The following is a 26,722-nucleotide window of genomic DNA, read 5'->3' as shown; positions in this document are numbered from 1 at the left end:
TACCTATTTTCTACCATTTCTCAGCATTTCTTTGAGTTCAGAAGTCTAGGACTCAGTCACATAGAAATAAGATGCATACAGAGAAGTTGTAAGAAAATAGATTTTATTTTCACAGTTTTATAGAAAAAAATGTTAACTATGCCTAAAGAAAGGAGCTTAACAGCATCTTTCTGTACAGATTTCAAATAGAAACTAAGGCACTTAAATAACATTTTGCTGTCACAAATGCATCTACCTATAACAATTTACAGTTTTCTACAAATACTAGCAAGTGAGCGTACACCATTAAGGTAACATGTAAAACTATTTAAAACATGTCCTTACTTGCACATACCCTGGCATATCTACACTCAAAACTTGTATCTAACATACTAGTTCAGAAAGTGTGCACAATGAAATAATCCCCATTTTAAACAGTGACAGTTCCCTTCAATGAACCAGGTTCCACATATGTGGCTCACAGTCAGCCAATCCAGTTCATGTTATCTTTTGCCTTTTTTTTTTGATTGGGTAGGTGGGGGAGGGGAGAGGGGGGAAGGGAGACAAGGTGAGGGCCTGGGGGATAACAGAGATTGGAATATTCTACCACATTTTATTCAAGTTATAAATGAGACTAGAAATTTAAGGGTCTTTTTTTAAATGTACACAGTGAAGCTTACTCTTAATCTGTTTTGAAAGTCACTGATTTGCTCAAAATTTATGCATGTATAGCAGATACCATTTCTGAATCCTTTTGTGGCAGAACTGGCCTTGGCCGTGGAGGTTTATACAAAAACACTGCCATGATCACAAAGATGATCGTGATGATTTTGCAAGCAGCACCTAAATGCAGAGAATAGAAGAGTCTTTGTTGCAGTCATCTTTGATGGTGAGACGAGTATTTCAGCCATTTACAGTTTCACACAGTGAAACACACTGTCAGATGTTAAACATATTGAAATTCATAATATCAATTAAAAATATGCTTTAGATTAACTCAAAGGGCAAGTAAACTTCCAACTGACTTTAGAGAGCTTATCTGCCTTCTGGTTCTTGCCTGCATCAGCAGCTATTACTATTACTTCAGTTCTATATTTCCTCACCCCATTCTAGCCTGAAGTGCAAGTCTTCCTTACTTCTTTCTTCACTACTGTTCCTTATTGCATCAGTACTCTTTGCCACAAACTAGAAGTGACTATGACAAATACTCTCCCTCATCTACCTTGAAAAAAGTCATTCAATTTACCCAAAGGTACTGAGTGGTGTTTGTCTTACACATGATCATGTTCTACCACTGAAATACATCCACATCCAAAAGATTCCAAAATTTGATGATGTGACTCTTCATTTTTCAGCTTGAAGATTAGTACTAGCAATTCAGTTTATACACCATAAGTATTACAACCACTAGAAGGTATTACAACTGCATTTTAAAAAAATCACAGCCTGCCTTCCCTCCTCCAGATGTGCATTTCACACACACAGAACTAACAGCCCGTTGAAGAACTTGGGAAAATTTTTTGCTACTATTCAGAGACACTTAACTGAATTCTTAAGTTAACTGAGTGAAAAGAACCAGAGTATGACAGAAGTACAGAAGTCCTTTAGACCTTAAGCTATCAGCAGACCACAACAGATAAGACTGAAATGTGTGCCAATCCCTCAGAATTCAGAAGAGCAAAATTATTGTATGTTATTGTTTTCTCTTCTAGGCTATTCTTAAGAGTAACTCAATGGAGACTTGCATCTTCTCCTCCAGTATTTTGCTTTTTATTATTTGGGAAAAACAAAGTTTATTGTTATTGCTGCTGTTGTTTTAACTGTTAATTAAAAAAAAAAAAAAAAAAAAACAGTTCAAGGCTGTTTTAAAAAAACCCCCACCTAGTAGTCAAGGTAGCTAACATCAATACATCAATTACCTTGTACATGTATTTAGTATGAAGTCACTTACTCATGCTCATCAAAAGATACGCCATTTTTTCATTGTCATAAACCCAGCAGGCTCCTTTAGTTTTACATTCATCAACATCCCACAGAGAGCAACTCTTATCTATTGCAAAGCCAAACAAAATTGGTCCAGGAACAGTACCTAAACAACAACAACAACATGGCAACATATTAACATTGTTAAAGGGTTTCTACAACACTTAGCATCCTATTTAATTTCTACCTGTGATTATGTTTATTTTTGTTACACTTTATCAGTAGAATGACCTGGATTGTTGGAGTTTCATTATGTTCACCAAAATAACACTCACACTGACAGACAACTGATCTCAAAAAGTAAATTATGTAAAAGTATTACATAATTATATACAAACCTAGCCAGTAACTAAGCCTTGACTCAGCCTTGTATTATGTATGCCATTTAAAGCATCCAAGACAAAAATAAGACCTTAAAATTAGCAATTCAGAGAATATCTACATTTAGTGTAATTTTTTTTTTAACTGAAGTTGATTCACCTATCCAGCTATCTTTATTTAGAGTTTTAGTGAATTTCCACATAAAAACTGAATAATTAGCAATTTATGTGTAATTTTACAATTTCAGACATTCAAAAGTTTTTGAAAGGGAAAGGAATGTTCCATCTGTCCCCTTTAAAAATACAATTGCATATGCAGCAGTAACATTACTGGTTAAGACCATCACCTTCCTGTGACTGTAAACTTCATGTGCTAGACACATGATACTGCTTTCCATAGCATAGCTTCTTAGCAGGATCTCAACTTTAAGAACACAACTTCCTCCAGCACTGGGGGAGGTGACAGAGGGTACCTTTTGCAGGAAGAATGATAGTTACCTACATTTTATTCCTGCCTGTGACAGCAGGAAGAGCTAACATGAATGTGCATAATCTATTCAAGGAATTTGATTTCTGATAGCACTTGCCTTCTAACAAGTGTATTTCCTAAGCCAGCAAGATACTACTACAAGACCCTCTGGAAGTTTCTTAATGCATCATTAAGTTTAGAAAACAGTCTTAGAGAAGCAACTTGTTCAGAGACAGGAGTTTCAGCAAGAGTTTTATACCTAGTAGTCGTAGAAACACTGACTGCACTCCAAGAGCAAATGAGCGCTGCTTATCTGGCACACATCTGTAAATAAAATTACAAGAAAACAACTTCTTAACTGATTCTTTTCCCAGCTATTTCTCCTCACTGGATATGCTTTATCTTAATGTATTATTTTAGCCTGCTGACTGCACACAATTTTAGAAATCCAGCACAAAACAAATAACTAAAGAACTTCAATACATGTTTCCACAAAAGAATAGAAGCAACTCCTATGGGTTATCAAGGAATTGTATATTAAACTATGTTTAGCAATAAGTAAAAATCTAACTTACTAGCAGCACTTTGATATATTGTTGAACATTTTTTCCACCAGAGAACAACCAAGGATTAAAGGACAATGCTAGAATGCTATCCTGAGCAACTATTCTTGAAAAAGCAATGTATGAATAGAGAAAGCTTCAGCACAACGCTCACAACACAGTACAGCCTTACAATAAATCAGTTTTGGCCTGTCTTACACAAATTAGTGTACTGATGCAACACTAGAAGAAATTACCTCCTACCCATTTCTTTCAGATATTTCCCTTGGTGTAAATTATTTTATCTTCATCACATTTTAAAGATAATACATAAATATTAAGTGCAACCTACTCTATGTCATTTATGTGATTTTGTTTCTGTAGTGTATTCTTTACTCAACCTGGATGAAGCACTTCAGTATACTTAGTACAAGATGAGCAGTGAAAGCCATCTGTTAGGATTCCCCTACCCACAAAGACAATTGGAGGTAGGAGAACAAGCAGTCTTCTATGGTGTAAGTGTTTACTTCTAGCACTAGAATACTGTCATGAACACACAGGTTTGCATTTCAAGTGTACAGAATAGGCTTGCTGGAGAGATACGTATCAAAATATTCTGCAGTAATTTAACTCACATTGAGCACTTCAAATTAGTTCTTGATCATTGGAACTGCTGTATAGTACCCAAGAACTGAGTAACAGTTTCAATTTAAGAGTTTAAAGATTCCAAATTCAAAATGTTATTACTCAGAATCACCTAAATAAAATTGTCAGTTCAGTTCTGAAGATTGGGCAGCATTTCACACTCGTATGACCACAGACTAACATGACAAACTCTTAAGCCCAGGTGGACACCACCCCTGAAAAGAGACTATTTCAAACTACAGCTGCAGTATCATTGCCCATCTCCACTATCCAGAAAGTTGGCAAAAAAACCCAACACATTTAACAGCCACCACACCTTGCCTTCTCCTCAAGTACCACGGGTAAAAATGCATATATATCTACACCACAAATACTTTTGTTTCCCCTCAGAAATATTTGAAGTACAAGTCAAATTTCAACATCAAGTTAAAGACCTCTACCTTCATATATACACATTGAAAGAACAATAAATCAAGCTTTTATGCAAGACAGCCAAGACAAGAAGTATCAGCCACATACAAGCTGCCACATTTCATATTAACTACCTCAGAATCCCAATATAACAAAATTAATATGATAGCAAAGGTAGTCTACGGTTCCTACAGCCAAAATTGAATTGAGGAATAGGAATTAAATAGATATTGACTGATTGTTATTTTCTTAGTAAGACTTGAAGTCCTGGAACTAACCATACACAGAGCAGTTGAATGTTTTCCCCATCCAAAAACATGGCAAATTTATTCCTTGCTTTTTGACCACAGAGGTCAAATGAATGCTCCCATGAAATAGTGAGCTTTGCTTCTACTTTTTCTGCAAGTAGAAAAGATTATTTTTACTGATTCAAACATTATCTACTTAACTACAATGAACAACTATCTCTCCTTCAAGTACTGCCTGCTAAGTGCACAAAATACCACAAAAGAAAATCCTTTGCACATATGATTGAATCCATATTACAGACTAAAATGAATTAAAGGGTTTCACTGATCTCAGTTCTCACTTACATGTTTTCTCTAATGCCCAAAAAGCATACCTGAGAACGGCCACAGTAGACGGAGTAACAGCCATAAACGTAAAAACAACAGCAAAAAAGAAATAGATCAGAAATAAAGGTAAATATTTGCATCGTGTTGAACATTTCCCAGATATAGCTTCAAAGAGAAAGTCTTCTGAAACGTTTTCTCTCTTCAGCTTCCCAATACACGAACAGTTGTAGTAAGTCTAAAAATAATTTATAAAACAAATTAAGTAGACATCATTCTAATATGGTAGGTATTGTGCATTTGCATCCAAGTGAATTAAAAAAAAAAAAACTTGACTTCAAGTGTGGGAAGCAGTCTACTTCCTTCTGACCATATGACCACGTAACCCCAATTTTTTTAAATTGATTCAGCAGAATTTGACTGATCCAATGACCACCTGACCAGTACTCAAAACAGTCAACCTCTATTTTGTGTGCAGAAAGTTCCGAGGTACAAACATAAAAAGCTTAAAGTAAAGATATTCTAGAGTCAGAGACACAGATACTCACTACACTATATTATAAACAGACATCAGCAGAATAAACCTTGGAAAGCTATCTTTCATACTTAAATCCTACTGCAAATCTTTGAAGATTTTTTTTTTTTAAAACACATTATTTGGAAAATAAGTTGGTTTCACACAAATCATTTCTTCAAAAAACAAAAAAAAAAAAAAAAAAAAGAAACAAAAAACAACACCATTAAAGGTTTCAAGGGCTGGGTGAAATGCTCCTTTCTTTCCAACTAGTTCTTTCAAAAGTTTCATGTCTGAAGAAAGTATATCCAAAAGCTACAGATCTCTTACAGCACAATATATCTAACATGTTTCTCAAAAGATGTTTTCACTAAATTAACTACTGGTAGTTGCTCCCTTGCTTATTAATCAAAGCTGCTGATTATTTCCAAAAACTCAAAAATCTTACTCTAAGCAATTTTAACTACAAAACTGCTGTTGCTTAAATGAGGTTCATTCTTTAGATTCAAAGCTACTTATGTCATTATTTCCTCCAGTTTATCTTCAAGCTTAGGTAATACAAATTCAGTTTCAACCGCAGCAGAACAACTGAGATAAACGCAGGAGCCCACATACTTTACATGAGCTGTCAGCAAGCCCCATATCACATGGCTTTATGCTTTTTGCTATAAGCAAACTGGTTTTCACAGTAGGCTGTACTTGACAGGAAAAGAAATGAAGGCTTCCCTTTTTCAAGACTACTCCTGAAGACTTAACCAGGACAGAAGTGATGTTGGGCTGCTTTTTTAAGGATATGATCAAACTGAATAGTTTTAAGCTCTTCATTTAAATCCACTCTAGTTTGTTTTCAAGAGAAAAATAACAAAGTCTGAACTTTCCACTGGAAAAAAAAAAAAAAACAAAACAACAACAACAACAAAAAAAAAACCACACAAAACAGTCAAATCAGATATAAGAAGTCCCCAGCCAATCTGTTCAACTTGCCTACCTTTCAGGCTTTTCTTCCTACACTCCCACAGCCCTGCTCGAGTGTTTGTTATGCTAACAGAAACAAGGAGAAAAGAGTCTCCCCTGCTGAACTAATCAGCCACTTTCATAACTTCCTAACATTCACGGTAGAGGAAAATTACTTTCCAGGGTGTGACTTTCCAGGTTTGCAAACACACAGAAGCATACTGCCATGCATATAATAAACATTATATTATTCTTTAAGATACTAGATAAGAATTGCAACTTAATGTCAAGGCAGCTGCTGATTTCTACTATTGTGATCAACTCAATATATCAAACCTGGATTTGCTTTGAATTTTCAGCAGTAAAAGGCCTAGTGGAAGTAACATCTGCAATGAGACACTAAGCAAATGAGAAACATATCAGCATTCACCCTACTTACAAGCGTATGTGCTTCCAATTCACATAAGATTTTCCCATAGTAACCATCATTTTAGTGATACTTATTTGCTATCATACTGATGGGAGAACACTTGCCACATAGAACATATTTTGTATGAAAAACAAACAGGCTAAGTCAACAACTTGCATACTATAAAGCACCTTTTTCTTGTTACTAAGATTAGACTATGTACATCCTGCAAAACACGGAGAAAAGTACTGGACTTCATCTCTGCCACAAACAGGGTAGTATCTGGAAGTGGAGCATCTGCAGTTAGCATTGCATGGTGCTGTTAAGTTATGTAGCGTGCCTGTTCTGAAATAATAATAGTTTTAAACTAATTATAAGCAGCAGACATGTAGATAAGTAATACACTATTCATAGAAGAACAAATCTCGATTAGTCCAAAGACTAATTCATGCTCATAAATAATTCATACTCAAAAATAAAGCAATTTCTAGTAGATATAGAATAAAAAAGAATTACTTCTGGAGTTGTAAGTAGTTTTTTTTTTTGTTTGTTTGTTATTACTGCCACAGATTTTTTCAATTTTGAAACAAAGAAAGATAAGATAAAGATTTGTATCTCAACCCAGTTCCTCTTCTTCTCTCCCTCCCACATACATGTACACTTCAAGTTCTTTAATTTATAGTTTCAAGAAAAAATGCAGCAAGATTAAAATTCAGTAACATAATACTATATCTAGAACAGCACCCTCCCACCATCCCCAGACAAGCAGACTTGTCTACTCAGAGCACTTAAAAGTTGCATACATATCACTGTTTTCTTATTCATCTATTACACAGATCCCAAGAACAACGTCTTGAGTTTCATAAAACAGTTCTGTTTTCATTCATCAAGGTAAAATTATGACTTTAAGATTCTGTACTCTAATGTAGTTTTCTTAGTTTAAACAAACACTAGCACCAAAAATGCATCAAAATATATTTACCCATTATATGTTTCAAAAACACCAGCAAAAGGCTCATTCCCACATTTAGCAACTAAAAAGACTGTGTTTAACAGAAAGGCAACTGAACAAGTGCCTATGATGAACTTGATTATGTTTTTGCAATCCATTTTGTACTTGGATACCAAGATGCCACTTATGACTTGGCCTATTGCTGCTGCCGGAACTAATACAAGCCCTAGAGGAAAACAAGAAAGCAGCAATTATACAGAAGTGCAACACATAGTAAGTGAAGTAATTCAGAGAGCAATTTCATGTTATGTAAGAAAAAAAAATCGTAACAGTTATGGGTTGCATCTTAAGGTGTAGAGTAAGAAATGTAATAGTTTCTGTGAAAGCAATTTATCCTGTCTTTATATTACCTGTAGTCTTTCCAGAAGATCAAATTCACAGTGTAATTTAGACGTACAAAATTGAAGCTCAACAAAGCAAACCAAAATTACTTAAGGGTACTTAATTCTGGGCAGAAAACTCTGAACACTACCAATCTGCTTTTTGAAAATACTACTCCATGGTTTCTCAGTATTTTTTCTCATCTATATTCTTTGTTCCAAATTCGTGCTATGAACTTTTTAAACAACAGAACATAGTTATACAGAAGACAGCAAAAGATACAACAAAGCATCTACAGAAACTAAAAACTAAAGTTCTCAGAGACCAAAGTTGGCCAGTTTTGCTCTCAATCTATACGGATTTATCCCTACACACTATTGGAACTTCAGAAAGATAACTGAAAGCTTAAATATAGCTAAACTCCAGTAAAACAGAGTTCCAAGGCACAACTTGTATTGACAAGGGATATTTAGAGACTTGAGATACAGCTGCAGAGCTGTACAGGCACATATGCACATAGAGAAAGGCTCAAAGTATAACACTCAAGACTAGGTTGCTCTTAGTTCAGGTAAGTCTAGCTTTCAACATGACCGTGGACATTTCTTCAAAATTCTACATCTAATTAACACTACAAATATCAAACACAAAGTAAAATAGACTAGAACAGGAAAAATTAGTTTTCTCCCTCCACTGCTGACAACAGTTTAACAATTCAGCATATATTCCAATGCATTACTGCTGGAAACTTACAGATAACTTTGCTCTGAAGCAAAGATGACTAAATAATAATAGCAGTAGCTATTTAGTATTACCCAGAGGACTAAGTCATTGAGACTTAGTGGAGAAAGAGCACTTCAACTACCATATGCTTGCACTAGTAGCTGGAGTAATTTAGCAAGATGTTCCAGAAATACAAAGCTGGCCATAATGCAAGTATCTCTTGGCCTACCTGCCTTGATCTTGTTGCTATCCTTGAAAGATGACTACAGACTTACTCACGTGATCCTAACTAGTGCAGCTTTTCCATCACTTACCACATTGATTTCTACAATACTAGCTTTCCAAAGCCCGTGTTTTCTACCTATTACTTCTGCCTATCAGTTAACAAAAATAAGAGGGACCACAGCTTCATGCTCCTTTAGCAGATTTTAAACAAAGAAAATCAAATGCCATTCACCAAAAATAGAGGAATAAATTAAAGTGTCACTAGCATACAAATTTCTCATTCCACTTTGAAAGTTACTATTAGTTTACTGAACATACAGACAACTCAGATTTTCACCATTGGCAAATTAAAAACTTGGGTTTTAATTCAGATAGGCATAAAGAGCTTAAAAGATTTTCTGCTGTAAGAACCCAATTTTAGCTGTTTTCAAACAAATAACTTCTCAATAATCTCAGAAAATACAAGACAGACTATATTAGCTCCCAGCTGTAACCTAGTAAATATGTTAAAGATATAAAAAAGGAACAAACAATAAAAAAAAAAAAAAAACTCATTACCTCCAAGAGTTGCTGAAAAACTTGATGTCATTCCAAACTGATTTTCTATAAACTTTGGTAGGAACGTGGCAAAGCCAGTGGCAACTAAAGCTTCTGAAGTGCTGGCTAGTATTAGACTCATAAGCACAGGATTCTTCAACAAAATCTGTAGAGAAAAGTTTGTGTAATTTCCAGAGTGTTATTTCATCATTGCACCATGTAAACTAGATGCCACTTTATTTTCAAGCAGATACTTTCATGCAGAACTTCATTAATACGCTGCTCATGTGTATAACCAAGATGTTATAATTGCAATATAATCAAAAGAGTAAGGCAAAAGCAAACAAGGATCGCAAAAGAGAATAAGTAGAAGAGCTTACCCTTGGGTTGAGCTCACTAGAAGATACCAAAAGAGGAGGATCTCCAGAAGAGATCCTTCCCCTCTGGTAGCCAGCTCTTAAATAGGTCCAGGAGGGGTGGAGCCTGGCTCCACCCCTTCCGGCAGCACAGGTGAATTGCCTTCACCTGTGCTCCTCTGGCTGACTCAAGGCTCACCTCAGGTGATTAATCAGAGGTTCAGGCCGTGACTCAGCAGTTCCCATACATCATGTTAGCAGTCAAAAACATCAGCAAAACATAATATGCTTTATTTCTCAGTGACTCTTAAAACTTCTGCCACAGCACTTTGAAGATGAAGTTACCTCAGTAAACATTCATTTAACACCTGAAAAGAGTCTTATTCTCAGTACATATCAGTTGTATTAAGTTCTATATTTTCTTACCAGGAGAGCAATAGGAAAGTCTTTAAAACTTTTTCCAATATTCTTTGTTTCAACAAGTGCCTCACTTCCATCATTATGGGTTTCAGAGACTTTTTCTGCCTGTATTTTTGCTGTTCCTACAGCAAAAAAGGAATATTTATTAATAAAGAAGATGTTGAATAACAGTGCTCAAGACTTAAAGTAGAAAGAAATACTACAATAAACGTTTCCTTTCTACCATAAGACTAATTGAGTATTTCTATTGACTTGGAGCCAGAGAATATCAACAATTTATTGCTGCGGGAAAATTTTAATTAAAGGCATCATTCTTCCCTTTGATAACCTTGGCTGTAATAAGATATTAGCAATTACATCTTAAGAATTTTAGATTCTTAGTCCATTCACTGTTTTTATAATCCTCACGTTCTGCCTGGTTCACTACTTCATTGTTCCTTTCTTTTCGATCTCTCTCTTAGATAGATGCTCTTCCAAGCAACTACCTGCCTCAGCAGAAAATGTATTAAAACCTTCTTTTTAAGACTCCTCTGCAATACTTGAATTCATATTCTACCCATAGCTATAATGCAGTAGTCAAAGACAACAATGCAAGAGTTAAGCTAGTGGGATTTCCTTATGATTTTTGGTGATAAGCAAACATCTTTACTCAAATGCAGTCCTGTGAGCACCTAGTTGAAAGCATCTTTCAGATTCTGTCAGTTCCCATATTCTATCTGATTCCAGTCCTGCTCTACTTTCCACTAGTACTTGGAAGATCCTTCCTCTGGCTAATTCCCCATGTTTTAAAGGCTAAATAGTAATAAATACCTTTTTATTTCAATAAGGCTTGGGCTATTACATAATTAACTGAGAATCAGAGGAATCGGCCTCTGAGTCCAGCACTCTAGAGATAGAAAGAGATCTCCTTTACAAAGCAGCTCTCATTCCCATTTAAGAAAAAAAAAAAAAAAAAAAAAAAAAAATTACCCGGCAAGTATTTCGGAAAGCATGAAAATGGTATTATCAGAAACCAAATTGCAAAAAAGCATACAAGGAATCCTATCCACCATGCTCCAAGCCAGCGTGGATCATCTTGGTCCATCTGTGTACTGGAAAAATAATTTGGGAAAAACTGATGAAATCATGTCACTGATTTCAAATGTCAGTGAGATAGAAAATTTTTTCTAAAAGTAGATGAGACAGAAGGTCCTTGAATGTTGTCACTTTGTTATTTATGTGCATTAAAATTTGTTGTTTACATGTTAAAATACGAAGTACACTCATGATCAGTATTTTCAAACAAACAAAAAAAAAAAAAACACTGAACCATTTCTCTTCCTCATGTGGAGAAGATTTGAAGATTTTAATAAGTATTATTAGCAATGAAAATAGGAACTAGAAGACTCATCTTGCCTTTCTGGGATCTTGATATCAATATAAATATTAAGTAGCTGTCCTCCTAAGACATAGCCAATAGCAGGCCCAAGCAATGACATGGCATAGCCAATTCCTGGAAGAGAAAATACATCATATTTTTAAGCTTCCTTTTCAGGAAATTCCTTAAGTCAACTTCAGACCAAGTGGCTTCTTAATTCAACCTCTTCTTTCAGTATCATTGCTTCAGGTACAGTATGCAGAAGAAAAAGTTTGTACCTTTACCTCAACACAGAAATTTGCAGCACTCATTAAAGCTACATCTCTGAGGTTTAACATACCAAGACACACACTTCACTTGCACTGTTTACATACATTGTTAGATTACCTTTAGCACATCCTGTCCTGCAATCATAAACAACCTCTCATAAAAGTTTCTTAATTGCAATTATTACAAGCATCAGTTGTTAGAAGCATATGCATGCTGTCTTTAAAAACCTACATACTTTGATCTTCAATTGAATGCAGATTTTTTTTATTATTATTTTTATTTTTATTTTTTTTAAAGAATCGACAAGATTACAGTGCAGGCTTCCATTAAAAGTTTCTGACAGGAGAAATATCTGCCACTCGAGTTTGTGGAGAACTTGCTTCAATTTCCTGATGTAATTCTAATAATATAAAGCCATGGATTTGAATTACTCCTGGCAGTTAGGTGAAAAACATTAAAGCTGCAGCTGTAACTATGTGCTACAGAAAAGAAGTCTTAAGTCTATACTGCTTTTGTGTTAGTACAAGATTTTCTTGATGTCACAGCCTTTCTGGCCTGTCAGATACTTCTGTGGCATATTAACACTGTTGGCAGAAGAACTCTACTACTAGTTGAAAGACTGCCTGCAAACTAGAGCTGTCAAAATAAGACATGCATTCCTACTGCCAAAGCTCTGTGATTTTCATCCTCCCCCCCTGCCCCCCATGTTGAAGAACCTAGACTTCTAGGATGTTTCCAGATTGTCTGTTTTATGAGTATTATATGATTTCATTCTCTTAAGATGGCAAGAAGTAGTGGCAGAGGAGAGTGAAACAGAACACTGACACACCAGAAAGTTAGAATAAATATGCAGTCGATGAGTTCTAAGTTTACCTCTATTTTAGTTATAATGATAAGCTAATAGAAACACTCTACATTCACATTCATCCTACATAACTTCAAATTTCCATGATCCTTATTTCCTCCTACAAACTATTCAACCTAAATTATCATTTGGAACTTCTTAACAGTTCCCTGGCTTTAGATTTAAATATGTCTCTGCTGAGCAACGTAAGAAGTCTTCACAAAATATCCCTATTTTCAAGAAGGAAGAAAACAACAGCTTATGAATTTACCAACATTCAGACTAAGGTGCTAGCAGTTATTTATAGGCACTAAGAGCAACTTTAGGGTGGTCTGTTTTTTCCTTGCCTTGAACAAGCCTTCTTGTATCAAGCAATACAATATATTTTTAATCTTCAATACAATGTTATTAAGGTTAAAAAAGACTACATATTATAGGCTTAATGTAGCTACCTGTCCTCTCACTGTAATTCCCTCCAGTTGTTATTCTATCAAGTAGAATACACTATTCTGCTAAATTCAGCAGGTATCCAAAGACTGCAAATGAATCAGGTTTATTATACTGTCAATTACATTTTAAGCCTCTACACTAATCACATCTCTTGAGTTTTCAAGACGCTTCTTGATCCCTTAATCATACCAACAGTACTAACTTTGCTCTACTTATTTCACTATCCTCAGAAAATGTACAAGCCTTAACTCATAGTAAAGACAAACAAAATTAAGGGCTGCCTTGATTTAACATAAATATTTAACATAAATAACTAGACACTTGGTTGGCAGAAGTTGAAGTGGCTTGTCTGGAACAATTAAGCAAGAAGGGTATGCAAGTAGATGATGACTTCAATGATTTCCTCCTAAGAGAAAAGATTAACACTACGAGTTTTTATTCTTTAGCTTTCTAAGAGCTTGATAGTAAATATAAATCTATTATCTGCATTACTAAGTAATCTCTTTACTTTCAAGTAAGGCAGGAATATATATCGGAAGTATGTTTAAGTGCCATATTTGGATGTGACTAGAAGACTGCACTGATCACACGATGCTCATAAGTGTCCCTGTATACATAGGGCTGCCCACTGTCAGTAGAGAGCTAATAGGTATGGGTAAAGGACAGATACTAGCAGTAGACATCTTACCTGAACATATTGTTTATATGAAGGCTATATTAAGCCCTTTCAGTTACTGAGATGACGGAAGAGCAAGAGAGGGACACAAAGCAACCTCCTGGTAACCCTGCAAAAATACTACTGAAAAGACTTCATACTTACAGCAGTACTCTGCAAGTTATAAAACTACTTCATGCACATTAGCATACAATGATGAAAGATGAGCCTTAGGTCAATACATAAAACAATTCATTGGATATTGTAATCTGTGATCTTTCCAGACAATGCATTATAAATGGACTTAAAACTTACCTATATAAAGGGAAGATTTGTGCTTTGGAACACTATCATCAATAAAAGCTGTCCCCAAAGTATACAGAGGAGTTCCTCCAACTCCCAGCAGCAGCTGTCCCAGTATAAAGACATAGAGATAATTGGAAAGCGAAGACTTTGTCCTGGTACTGCAAGTGAAATTAGCAGAGCTTGTTCCTGAAATCTGACATGTATCTGAGGACATAAACAACAAAATTTTAAAGGCATACTTCCTAGCTCATTACAACTGAAGAACTTGTATTTATTCTACGTGTACATATTATACATGACATATGACAGTGCATATATTCTGTACTGTTGCACCCAGACTCCTAGTTTTCACACCTACTATACCCTATGCATGACTACACTAACCTTCAGTTACATTATATCCTCTTAAAGAAATACCATTACAGCAAACAAAAACAGGTTTTTTTCCTTACCAATACAAAAATATGGATGAAATAGCCTTATTAAAACACTTTGGCCTGAGGACCAAGCGTATGCAAAAAAAAAAAAAAAAAAAAAAGTCAAATGGTATTCAACAGTTTAGGGAACACTGCTAGGAAACAGATATTTAAGTTTGGTTTTGTACCCTACAGTAGTTCTGAGGAGCACTAGCAACAGCCTCCATTCTTAAGCAAAGAAACACAATGGCCTGAACAGCAAGAGGAAAGTTGGACTGCTGGAGAACAAAGTGCCACAGTCAGAGTTATAAATAAATAAATAAATAAATAAATAAACCCACCCTCACACACAGAAATCCCACAACACAAATCACCACAGGAAGGAAGTAGAGCAGAATGCATCTGCTGTGCTCCTGTATGCCTCTATGCAGAAAGGAAAAAAAAAAAAAAAAAAAAAAAGAAATGAAGACAGTATATTTTTTTCTTTCCCTTCCCCTTCCTATCACTGCACTTTCAGTAACAGACAATCCCAACTGACAAGATCAAAAGAAAAGCATGTTTCTTTCTTTCCAAGCTTCTCCACAGAAGAACATACAACCTCGAGGAAAATAATAAACCTGTCAATTTGGTGAAAACAAACCATCCTTAGAAAATATGAAAACAACCTCTGAATCAGGTAAGCTCACTGATGAATGCTTTGGGCTCACAAGACATAAAACAAGAAAAATCCTGCCACTCAGTTTTTTGTTTTGTTTTCTTTTTTAAAAAAAAAAGAAGGCTGACCAACATTGTCATAAATGCATCATTGGCTTTTATCGTTTCCTTTCTAAAGAAGCAGCAGCTCCATACCTGTAGTAGAGTCATGTACCACATAACAAGTACATTAGTGCTATAGTATACAAAGTGGCCAATTCTGAATGATTAAACACTTCAAGGGGAGTTATTAGCATTTTAAATCTTTCCCAGTCAAGAACAAGCCTCATTTTAATGTTTCTTTGAAACCACATATGGTATGTTTTAGTATGAAGCACTTCTCTCATGCTCCTAGAATTTGTTTTCCACTTAGTGTCAATCTATTTTCTTTACATCTTTCTGCACAAAAGGTCAATACTGAGGTCTTATATCCAGTTAACTTTTTACTATTTATATGCACAGTATCTAAAGTTATCTATTGCAAGACAGCATTTCCTACAGTTTTCTGCTAACATACATGTTTGTGTACAGCATGTAGAGAACACCTACAGTTACCATTTAACTCTAAATGCCAATTAGGCAAGTCTGAATCAGCATTAACTTATTTAAGTTTTGTACCTTAAATAAGAGTACCTTGCTCTCACTACTTATCTGTACTTATCTGAAAATAAGTAATAAACTGTTTAAGAAAATTGCATGAATTTTATTAAGGCACTAGTCTAGCTTGAGATCCGCGGGATAGCTTCATGAAATAAGATTCCACAGGCTAAAGGCCACCAAACTCCGACAGACTGCTTCTTCATGAATCCCTGTCCCCACACCAAGTGTGTTCTTCCACATCAATTTAGAAGCCTTATGCCATTGTGTTACTAATGGAGTATACCCTCTATCAGTTTTCTGGCTTTTCAGCCAGTATAATTATTCTCATGCAAAGATGAAAATTTATCACACTTTTTGTTTTCAAATCATACAATTAAAACTCTATCTCTATGAAATTATGAGAATAATGTATACTTTAATACAATTATAATCTTTGTATTTGCATCATCCACTAGACTTACTGATTTTTAGCTAAGCAAATATACATGCACTTACTGATTGCAGTCATAGACTTCATATTTCATTTCAAGAAAATTCTCCAAACAGTATTCACTAAATGAAACAAACTGTGATGAGATTAGTTTAGTTCAGGGTCAAAATCGTCATCAAATGACAACTCACTGTCTTTACCTCAGAAAATCAAATAATCCCCCTCTTCTACTAGTATAAGGTTTTGAACAGTCAAGTAGCCTGGTAATGTGCCATAGGTTAATCTAACCTATATTAGTTCCACCATCTTATGATCTGTGTGGAAGAGAAAGCACTGGCTTTACATAATCAAAAAAGTCTAATCTGAGATAAGCCAAGCTCTGGGAGAAGTTTAGATGGGTAACTAACCACTTCTATCCAACTTTTCCTCTATAAAACTGCTCTTCTTTCTAAAAACCATTGGATTAGTATTTTGAAGGGCAGAACTGTTTTAATGACAATATTATCTAAAATGGTAATTACAAATCTCCTTCCATTCTTTACTTTAATATGCCTATCTGAATACAAGTTATGTAAAGGGGAAGTATTCCCAAAGACTTAATGCCAGTGCAACATGCTAGCCAAGAAGGCAGAACTGCAACATGCTTTAGCAATTACATAAATTGGAAATAATACAGATCAAGACTAGCTTTACTCATATCTTACACTGGATGTGGCTGTTTTGTTTGTGTAGGATTTTTTTTTTTTAGTACATTAAAAAGTGAAATGTGGAGAAATAAAAGAACAGCTTAATTTCTGTTCCCTCTTAAGCTTAAAAATATCTGTCTGTCCTGTAGGTTTTGAATGGGGAAGAGAGTTTTAAGGGAGATTCAGAATTCTGGGACAAATTCTTAGTTTCTGTGAACGGATGTTCTGTAACCCTGTAATATATAAGTAGTATAGAGAAATATACCAGATAGTGTGAAGAACAGCAGCTCTATCCATTATCTGACTTATCTGGTGGTCTGTTCAGAAACAAAAACCAACAGGAAATCCACAGGCATGCCAGTGGTGAAGAAAGAAAACAGTCAAATTAGAGGCTGGCATCTCACATATTCTGCTCACCCCATAGCCCTCTTACATGTTTTAGATGTACCACAGTCTCCTTCATTATTTAATCTATCCTCTATATGTTCCAGGAAAAGAGATCAATTATTGCCATTCTGAAGAGATTCACTAGTTATCAGCCCCTAGTTGACTAGTCTACATTCAGAGTTTCCAGCACTACAGAGAACTGCGGAAAGGCGCTCAAGTCATTTTCATTTTTGTTAAATCACACCACATGCATTTAAACTTAAATAGTAGAAACGAAGGGTTTTGTGGAATAATTCAGGCTGCTGGAGGCATCTGGAAGTTGTTTAGTCCAGCCTCCCAATCTAGTGTCAACACCAACACCAGATGAAACTGCTCAGAACTCAGCTCAGACGGGTTTTGAAAAGCCCTAGGGAGAGAGACTGTCCAGTAACCTCTTCCAATGCTTGATTATCCTCATAATGACATTCTTCCTTTTTCAAAGTGAGGATCTAAATTTTCCATTTGACATGAAAGTCATTTCAATAGGAATTGAGATAAACGTAAAAAATATATTGCTTATAACATCATTTCAACTGTGGTTTTTACAGCCCTTATACTGTGTCAGAGTAATCAAATAATTGCTGAATTATAAAAAACCCACTAGATGGAGCTCCTGACTCCAAATTTCAGAGCTAGATCAGAAGATTCTATGACGATTTAAAGATCCTAAACAAGGATCTTTAATAACAAAACAGATTATATCTACATCACAGTTTTGAGTTTCAAGAATTTTTGGAGATCAGACAAGACAGAAGCATTTGAGTTTTTCTACTCATAAAGAGACAGTCCACTGGTTAGCTATTCATTAAGTAAGACATTGATTTAACTATTTTTACACTGCAATAATATTTCCAGTGAAACAGTTCTGAGCAGGTAAACATGCTGTGCTACAAAGAAGTACACAGATGCCTCATGGTAAAACAGTAATTTCCAGGAAGTCTACAGGACTTCAATTTCTAGATTAGGTAATAATTTTCCTGGCAGTCAATCAGTGTTATACTGAATTGTACTTTAAAGTCATACTATAGGTGAAGCTCACTGGATTTACAAATAGATGAACAGAAATAATCAAGTAAAAAAACTAGGTGGTGCAAAGTACCAAGCGGATGTTAACAAAAAATAGACTGCAAAACTTTTAAGTTGCACTCATAAATTGAGTTCACTCCCAGTATGTGGTCTTTAAAATACTCATCCAAATGATAAGCAACAAGAAAGGTTTGGACTGTGTTTGGTACTATTAAGTTTTACAACTAAATGTGCAGCTAAGATACTTCATCATCAAAACAAGCTAAACCAGGCATCCAATGAAAACATGTATTCTGGTTAACTTCAGTGTGAAAGGACGCTGTTGTACAGTACCTGTAAACTTGCTTTGAGTCTGCCATAATACACATTTCCTGAATTCTGCAGCCATTTATTTTTGATAGTGTTTTGTTTAAGTCAGCTTAGACCCTTAAACCTGTTCACTGTCACAGCACAAGTATCTGCATTACAATAGTCAAAAAATTAAGTATGAATTCAGTTAGCTTTATAGGGCCATGAAGAAGAAAACACATGCGCCACTTGAAACTTTCTGCACAGATTCTGGATTTCAAAACTCAGTGTAGAACACAAACCCTAATAAAGTATTAACTCCTACAGCATCTTCACTGCCAGATGAAATGGCAGATGTACTGACAAAACAGGAACAGACACAGATACTTATCAAAATTGCTAGTAAGGGAAAGAAACCAGTTGCAATAGTTTGCTATCTACCTTCAACACTCTTGTGCTGCCAGTATCTCACTGCAATAGAAAACAAAGCTACAAACAGGTCAGAACTTCCTTTAGATTAAGTTCAGCTTCCCTTACATACTAGAGAGATATAAGAGTAATAAATAGTAATTGCAAAGAAATGAGTATGTGGTATAGCCAGAAGCAAGTAACTCTTATAGCAGCAACAAGCTTAATGTGTAATCATCTGTTGAAACTTTTTCATTTGGCTCTATTAAGTTAAAAGCTAGATTAACTTCTGCCTCAGGCCCTCATTTATTCAATGGGGAACAGTAATTTACCAAAGTTATTTAACTAATAGTCAACATCTTGACAGCTTATGGAAGTGCATGGCATCTTGTGATTAACACCTGAAAAAATATAAACGAGTACCAGCAGCTGGAAGTCTGAGAACATTCCACCAGATTGCTTAATAGCTACTGAGTTTTTCAGTTAGCATGTTAATATACTTAGTCACTAAAGAAATTTGCTTAAGCAATGCAATAACAATTAAGATAACCGTGAAAAATTAAGTCATCCTTCTTTTAAAATATCTGGATGTTTCCTTGTTGGTTACAGGTGTATCACCACACAGAAATACAAGCAGATGGCATTAAATACACAGCACTCAAAGTCTTGAGCTACGAGCAAAGCTCTGTAAGACATCAGAGTTGGATACTACCATGATTTCGATACTGCATGTTTCTTCTTTACTTAAAAAGAAAAAAAAAAAAAAAAAAAAAACCACAACGTAAGTATAGTCAGCATTTTGGACAAACCCAGTAAAACTTCTTAGTGAATTACTCAACATGCCTTTGCATACCTTTGATAATAGTTCAAAATCTAGCAGAACTGCAGTGTGTAGTGGCCTTTCAACAGACAGTAATTCTGACAGCTTTCCTTTGACGTTTATTCCACATCACTGACCTAACCTGCATTCTTACTGATGAATAAATACCAGATCCTTTTTTAGTCTAAGTGAATTTTGGTTACACTCATCAATACAAATAAAAAAGCACTTTACTCAACCTCAGATCTATTCTGAAAAAGAAAGTTCAGTGTACCGAAACAGCTCGTGAACTCATGGATTTACTTTCACTACTAAGAAATACTACTCAATTTTTACAACTTCATCAAAGATTAACTAGGCTGCCCAAAGTAAGAGTTGCACCAAGTTGCTACAAAGAATAATGAAAAACAAAGCTACGTTTTCAGAACATAAGAATAAGCTTACCTTCAAGTTTAGCTCCATGGTGATATTTTCCACTACTGAAGTGCGGTAAGGAAAATACAAGTGAGCCCAATCCTAGCATAAAAGCTGAGAAAGCCAGCCATCGTGGTTTGTGCCCTCTTTCTCCAAAGAAAGATACAAACAGTGACAGTACACAAAACGCAATGTCATAGCTTGCAGATATCAAGCCAGTAAGGGAGCTGTTCAACTCATAGCGCTTCTCAATTGTTGTGATACTGACGTTAATCAGGCCATTTACCACAACGCCTACAAGAAACAACAACAGAAATGTAATTAATAAAAAATTCTTAATTTGATGGGGTTGCAAGGACAAACTTACCATCATCTTCCACCACCAGAGGAAGACTAACAATATATTTACAAAGCTACATTTTAAGGTACTTATTGACTTTTAAATCCAAGCATATAGTGGATTCATATGCTGTCAACTTAAGACAGCCAAGCTGCACGGAATCTATTCAATTTTGTTCTCTCCTGTGGGGAGAGATTTAACACTCAGCTACTCAGTACAGCAAAATGTCATACCCCATGGTCTGCTAATGTTATTAAGGTTCCAGATTCAGTTTGAGTTGCAAATTTCAAATAAAATGTATTTCAGTTTCAGGAAAAAAAAATTTTAAAAAATTAGTCAAGTTTCTGATTTGCACAAGGACACAAACTAAGACTGAACCAAGTTACTTAATACTAGACACATCTTTTAAATATGGACATCAAATAAATAGTATTTACTCCCTATCACCACAAAAGGAAGATACAAGGCCTTTGAACAGATATCTTTATCTATGAAGTTAAAAATATGTAAAACAATTTAAAGACACTGCAACTGTTTCAGAGCAACCAAAGTGATTTAACTGACAAAAATGTCTCTTATGCAGAAGTATGAGATGACCTGGAAAAACAAAGGCCTCACAAAAGCTGCTATGCCTATGCAGTGGCAAAAATGAAATAAAACAAACAAACAAACAAACAAACCCAGCCAAAAGTATAAGTTATGTTAGCCATGGTTTGCAGTGCAAGCTGGTTACAGGTACTAGCCTGAATTTCTTATCCTGCCACACATTCTGCTTCCATATGAGAAAGTAGTTAAATGCCCATACCTTTACTTTAATAGTCCCAAAATAACATTCTGATACTAATCAGATGAGCAACTATGCTTCATAATATTGTCAACTAACTACACCATAGTCTAAACTGTGCCTTTACTAAAACACTGAAGGAAAATGTTAGGAGGTCTTCAAATCGCAGTTGCAAATGAAATCAAAACATTGTGAGCACCTCTTACAGCACAAGCCCTACATTTATCCCTCCTATTTCTAAGAATTCAAACATGATTCTCTGCTGCCATTCCAGGAACAGCACGGGAGGACTAACACTGGGGATAGCAGTAGATTTAAGACAGTTTTCAACAAGCACTGCACTATCAAGAGATGCAATTACACAAAGCTGAATTTCAACAGACCTTCTTAGAGTCCACAACATATTAAAAAAAAAAAACACTGATTAACCAGCTGATTTTTTAATCAGTAGAATCCCTGCCATCACTTTACCTTTTAGCACAATCTTGATTATCTTACTATTGTCACTTCATTAAGGATAATAATTTCACCTATCACTCCAGGCACGATACTTAAATTCATCTGAGATGAACAGCACTATTTAGGTGTGCCTCAATGTCATTTTTTAATTCTTCGGCAGCTTTATTCATTCTCTCCAGAGGAGCAGTGACCAAAGAACAATAGAAGCATGAAGGAATGAACAAACAAATACTCCTATTTGCAGAGCACTTTGAACACTTGCTGCAGCTTTAAAACATTCATATGAAGGAGGAGAGCTACTCCACAAGTTGATTACTGAATTAGAAGACACTGTTGCTTGCAGTTTACCAGTTATCTTAAATTTACATCCATTAAAAAAAAACCTACAACGCAATTTTGTTGGATAATTAGATTCATCTGTAAAATGCAGATGTGATGAATGGCAGTTTAACTTCTCCAATGCCATTATCTAGTCATTAACCACTAAAGCCTCTTCAGGAAAGAAGAGACCTAGTTGATCTCCACTTTATCTGAAAAATGAAGACATCTTAACACTTAAGTAGTAGTACAGAAATTATGTTTTAATTAATCTCATCCAAAGCTTTACTGTCTTCCCACGTAAGTTAGAAGCTTGAGTACAGTGTGAAGTGATCCACAAAATCTAGATTAGTTATAAATGAATTTCATTTGCTCCAACAAAAAAGAAGGAAAGAAGTTCATTTTTTCTTTATCCGCTTACCAAAAAGTGCTTCACAGGTACTCTACATATCACATATTTAAGGTGATGGTTTGCAAACATCAAGTTAAATTAAAATAAAAGGTCTTTCCAGTGACAAAACTAATGAGTGTATAAAGTACTAGTGCTACCTGGAGTGTTCAACCAGATTAGCCTGGAGCAGTCTCAAAGACCAGTTCCATTGATTTGTTGAAAAGAAACACTACTGACATAAGGAATAAACAAACTATCTGGCATTCAAAAAAGTGAGATAATTTTTACCTTGTTTTCTACTGTAAATATGAACTGCAGCATATCCAGTTACAGTATTACATGATGCAGTCATACATTTACGCAATTCAAGTGCCATACAGAAATCAGGTATTAGTCATGTAAGCATGTTCTGCGCAAAGAAGAGTTTTCTATACTGGAAATACAGGTTTTACCTGTACTTGAAACAAAAACTTCCAGAAATGAAGAGTTAAGTTTCAGCTCAAATCTTCCAAGAAGCTGAAACACAGGAAATCAGCTGCTACTAGGAGAAAGTAACCTACAAATACATCTCTTTGGTTAAGCACGCACTGCTGGAAACTACCTACCGTGTTTTACTCCCTCTGTAAATGGAAGAGTGTTCACTATTCTTCAGCACACTAACAAGTAAATTAGAGGTACATTAACACTAGGAAATCTTGTAGATATATTTTATCATTCTCAGTGATTATTTCTATAATTTGGAGGATAAATGAAATACTTCAGATTCAAAGCAAGATAGTACTTTAACTTCAAAATCCTACATAGTCTGTGTTGCTATCTAAATCCTTCAACTGCAGCAGCAGAACATCTCTGCAAAGTGTCACATATTACACTAAATTTCTTGTCAGCAAATTCTCATTCTCTGTTTCTGAAGTGACAGTGTGAGTCCCCAGTGATCAATTCCCTTGTTGGCTTTTTTTTTTTTTTTCCCCAGAAAAGTTCAGATAACATCTTTAAGAATACCACAGAGTCCATAGTTACCAAACCTACATCAGCTTTCAAAGTAAGTGAGCTCTGAACTATCATTAAGTCTCAAAATCTAGACTATATTAAACAAGTGTTCCTCTGAGGTCTGCCAAATCTCTAGTTAGATAACGAGACTAAGAAGCCTTAAGGAACACCACACAGCATTTTAAGAGATTAAGACATATGCTTTATGACTGAGAACAAACCCTATTAGCAGTAAGAGATAAATTCAAGTGATACTGAATTTTTCATTCAGCCAAGCAAACAAGCAGTCAGCTTGCTAATTTTAAGAAATACTGTTTTCACAAATTGAAGTGCTGGAAGAAGTCAGGATGCTCTTTAGTACATAATAAAACTCTGAAAACTTTTCAAAGACAATTTCAGGATGTTTTTAGTTTCCTACCCCTATTCTTCTAAAATCTTTAGCAATTCAGTTACCACAGCAGTTCATTCTGTAATAAATCATTCCACCCCTCCCTTACTCTTTACTGTTTGAGGAAAAAAATTGAGCTATGGAGAGACAACTGTAACAATAACCACCTCCTGGCCTTCCCAACAATAGTGCAGCCATTCAAATACAGGCAAAGAAAAGCTGCTTCCGCCTCAAATCCTCTAGATGCTTTTTTTTCTAACTCAAAACATGTATGCTAAGGAAAGAACAGGTTCAGAACAGGCTGAAATCAAATCCTGAAAAATCCCTGAGAGACACTTGAGAGTTTTCCAATATATATATGGGCAACAGGCAGCTCTCTAAGTTTTAAGAGTCTCTAGCCTAGCCCTCCCAAGACCATCCTGGTTCCACACAGGAAAACTGACATTCAGGTCCTGTTTGCCTTCAGTACAGGCTACTCATTGTCTTGGCAAAGGATGGCCCAGGTGGCCAAGAGGGCCAATGGCATCCTGGCCTGCATTAGAAATAGTGTGGCCAGCAGGAGCAGGGAGGTGATCATCCCCTGTACTCAGCACTGGTGAGTCCGCACCTCGAGTATTGTGTTCAGTTTTGGGCCCCCTCACTGCAAGAAAGACATTGAGGCCCTGGAACGTCTCCAGAGAAGGGCAACAAACCTGGTGAGGGGTCTGGAACACAGATCTTATGAGGAGCGGCTGAGGGGGCTGGGATTGTTCAGTCTGGAGAAGAGGAGGCTCAGGGGAGACCTCATTGTACTCTACAACTTCCTGAAGGGAGGTTGTGGTGCAAAAGGGTCTGGCCTCTTCTCCCAGGCAAATAGTAGGACCCGAGGAAATGGCAAGAAGTTATACCAGAGGAGGTTTAGGTTGGATATTAGGAGAAACTTTTTCTCTCAGAGAGTGGTCAGGCACTCGAATGGCCTGCCCAGGGAGGTGGTGGAGTCGCCGTCCCTGGCAGTGTTCAAGAGGCACCTGGATGAGGAGCTACGAGAGATGGTTTAGTAGCTTGTGGCACTGATAGGAATGGGAGGGTGGTTGGACTAGATGATCTTGCAGGTCGTTTCCAACCTTGTGATTCTATGATTCTGTGATGCGCACACATGTGCAACACAGTTGAATTTTAAGGCAGTTGTTTATGGCTTTTTGGTTTGTTTGTTTTTTTTTCCCCCTGGGAGACACATCCTTCTCTTCTAGCTATTCCAATAAAGTTCAAGGTATATTCTGTAGTATATGAATCCAGTGAAGATCCAGATGAGGATCTCAGCTTTCCTATCCTCAGGTTTACACATTTGGTATGCCAACACTACTCTTTTCTCTCAGCTATCATTCCAACTTGCTAAGCCTAAGGCTCACTGAGGTCCCAACAGGTCTTGTTACCAAATACAAAAAGGATGGACAAGAATACCTGGAACTCCACCTTCCCCAAAATCCAAGCTGCTGGTTGGGTGACAGACTGACTGGGATCCACAGAACAAAACCTGATTTTTGAAAGCCATCCTACTCACCCAAAGTCCCACATTGCCATGCCAAGAGATTTTATTAATTAGAAGGCAGGTAACAAAGTGCACAGGTAGTGTGCTCCAGTTTTATCTATCAGTGTATGCAAGTAATTTGTTACCTTTCAGCCTGTTAAGAACATCACTTCCCTGTGAATGACTGGGAAGATATACAGCAGTCAAGAGCTGATAGGGTCAAGGGAGTCAGTGGTGCTCAGAGGCCACCGGGAAGAAAAAAAAAAAAGAAAGAAAGAAAGAAAGAACAGAAAGAAAGAAAAAGAATAGAGTCAGGTACGATGACTAATACTGGAGGGTCAGCTTCCCCATCCAGCCCTCGGTGTTCTCTTCTCCACCGCTCAGCATCACGATCGGACCCCGGCACCTCGGGGGGCTGATGGTGATGTACCGCCTCTACCGCCGATCCGGGGAAGGGAAACACCTGCGGGCAGCAGGAGGCTCGGCGGGACGGGTTACCTTGGAAGATGGCCAGCAGGCTGTAGGCAACCAGGTAGCCCTCCGGGGTGTTGCAGAACTGCAGAGCCTTAGGGGTGCAGCGGCCCCAGCCGCAGGGCCCCTCCTCAGTCTCCTGCGCCGGTGGAGCATCGGCAGCGGCACCTGCCCCGGCGGGGCTCGCACGGCGCCGACCGCCGAAGTCAGGGGTAGGGGGCTCGAACGCCGGGTTCTCGATACCGTCGTCGCCCTTCATCGCACCGCAGCCACCCGCCCGGGGCGGCAACGCTCCCCTAAATACCGGCAGGGCGGCCCGCCCTGCCGTGGGCAGGTAGCGGCACCTTCCCCTCCTCCCGAGGCGGAGGGCCGCGCCCTACCCTGTCCTGCCCGAGCCGCTTCGGGCCGTGCCCCGGACTCACTGCCGCCCCCCAGAGCCCCGCGTCGGCCGTTACCGCCTCCCAGCCGGGATCTGCCCAACGGTCGCTGCCAGCCGCGACACGCGGGGAGGCGGCCCCGGCTCCTCCCGCGAGGTTCCGTCCGCTGCCCGCCCCGGAGCGAGGTAGGACGAAGGTCGGCAGTCGGGCTGGGGGGAA

General features: G+C 36.9%; 1 protein-coding gene across 1 annotated transcript; it reads right to left on the bottom strand.

Annotated features, from left to right (window-relative positions):
• Positions 1 to 116: 116 nt before the first annotated feature.
• On the bottom strand, positions 117 to 26,385 carry SLCO4C1 (solute carrier organic anion transporter family member 4C1). The gene is made up of 13 exons (XM_042864915.1): positions 26,154 to 26,385; positions 20,509 to 20,772; positions 14,281 to 14,475; positions 11,785 to 11,881; positions 11,359 to 11,480; positions 10,396 to 10,511; positions 9,635 to 9,779; positions 7,781 to 7,976; positions 6,990 to 7,143; positions 4,972 to 5,159; positions 3,011 to 3,075; positions 1,931 to 2,068; positions 117 to 822 (listed from the first exon to the last, which is right to left on the bottom strand). The coding sequence occupies exons 1-9, from the start codon at positions 26,383 to 26,385 to the stop codon at positions 7,014 to 7,016; spliced, it is 1,497 nt and encodes a 498-aa protein (XP_042720849.1). The 3' UTR covers positions 117 to 822; positions 1,931 to 2,068; positions 3,011 to 3,075; positions 4,972 to 5,159; positions 6,990 to 7,013.
• Between the last annotated feature and the right edge of the window lie 337 nt (positions 26,386 to 26,722).

Source organism: Lagopus leucura, unplaced genomic scaffold, assembly GCF_019238085.1.
Source record: "Lagopus leucura isolate 7727_CA_CO unplaced genomic scaffold, USGS_WTPT01 Super-Scaffold_774, whole genome shotgun sequence".
NCBI lineage: Eukaryota > Metazoa > Chordata > Aves > Galliformes > Phasianidae > Lagopus > Lagopus leucura.
The sequence above is the reverse complement of the archived record's forward strand: the minus strand, read 5'-3'. Positions and strand labels throughout refer to the sequence as shown.

What these genes read in the sequence shown, in the direction of transcription:
- SLCO4C1 (XM_042864915.1), bottom strand. Translation starts at nt 26,385, where the DNA reads ATGAAGGGCGACGACGGTATCGAGAACCCGGCGTTCGAGCCCCCTACC. An exon ending in CAAATCTTCCCTTTATATAG is followed by an intron (nt 11,882 to 14,280) that starts GTAAGTTTTAAG and finishes TTTCTCTTCCAG; the next exon opens with GAATTGGCTATGCCATGTCA. An exon ending in ACTTTCCTATTGCTCTCCTG is followed by an intron (nt 9,780 to 10,395) that starts GTAAGAAAATAT and finishes TTTTCTCTACAG; the next exon opens with ATTTTGTTGAAGAATCCTGT.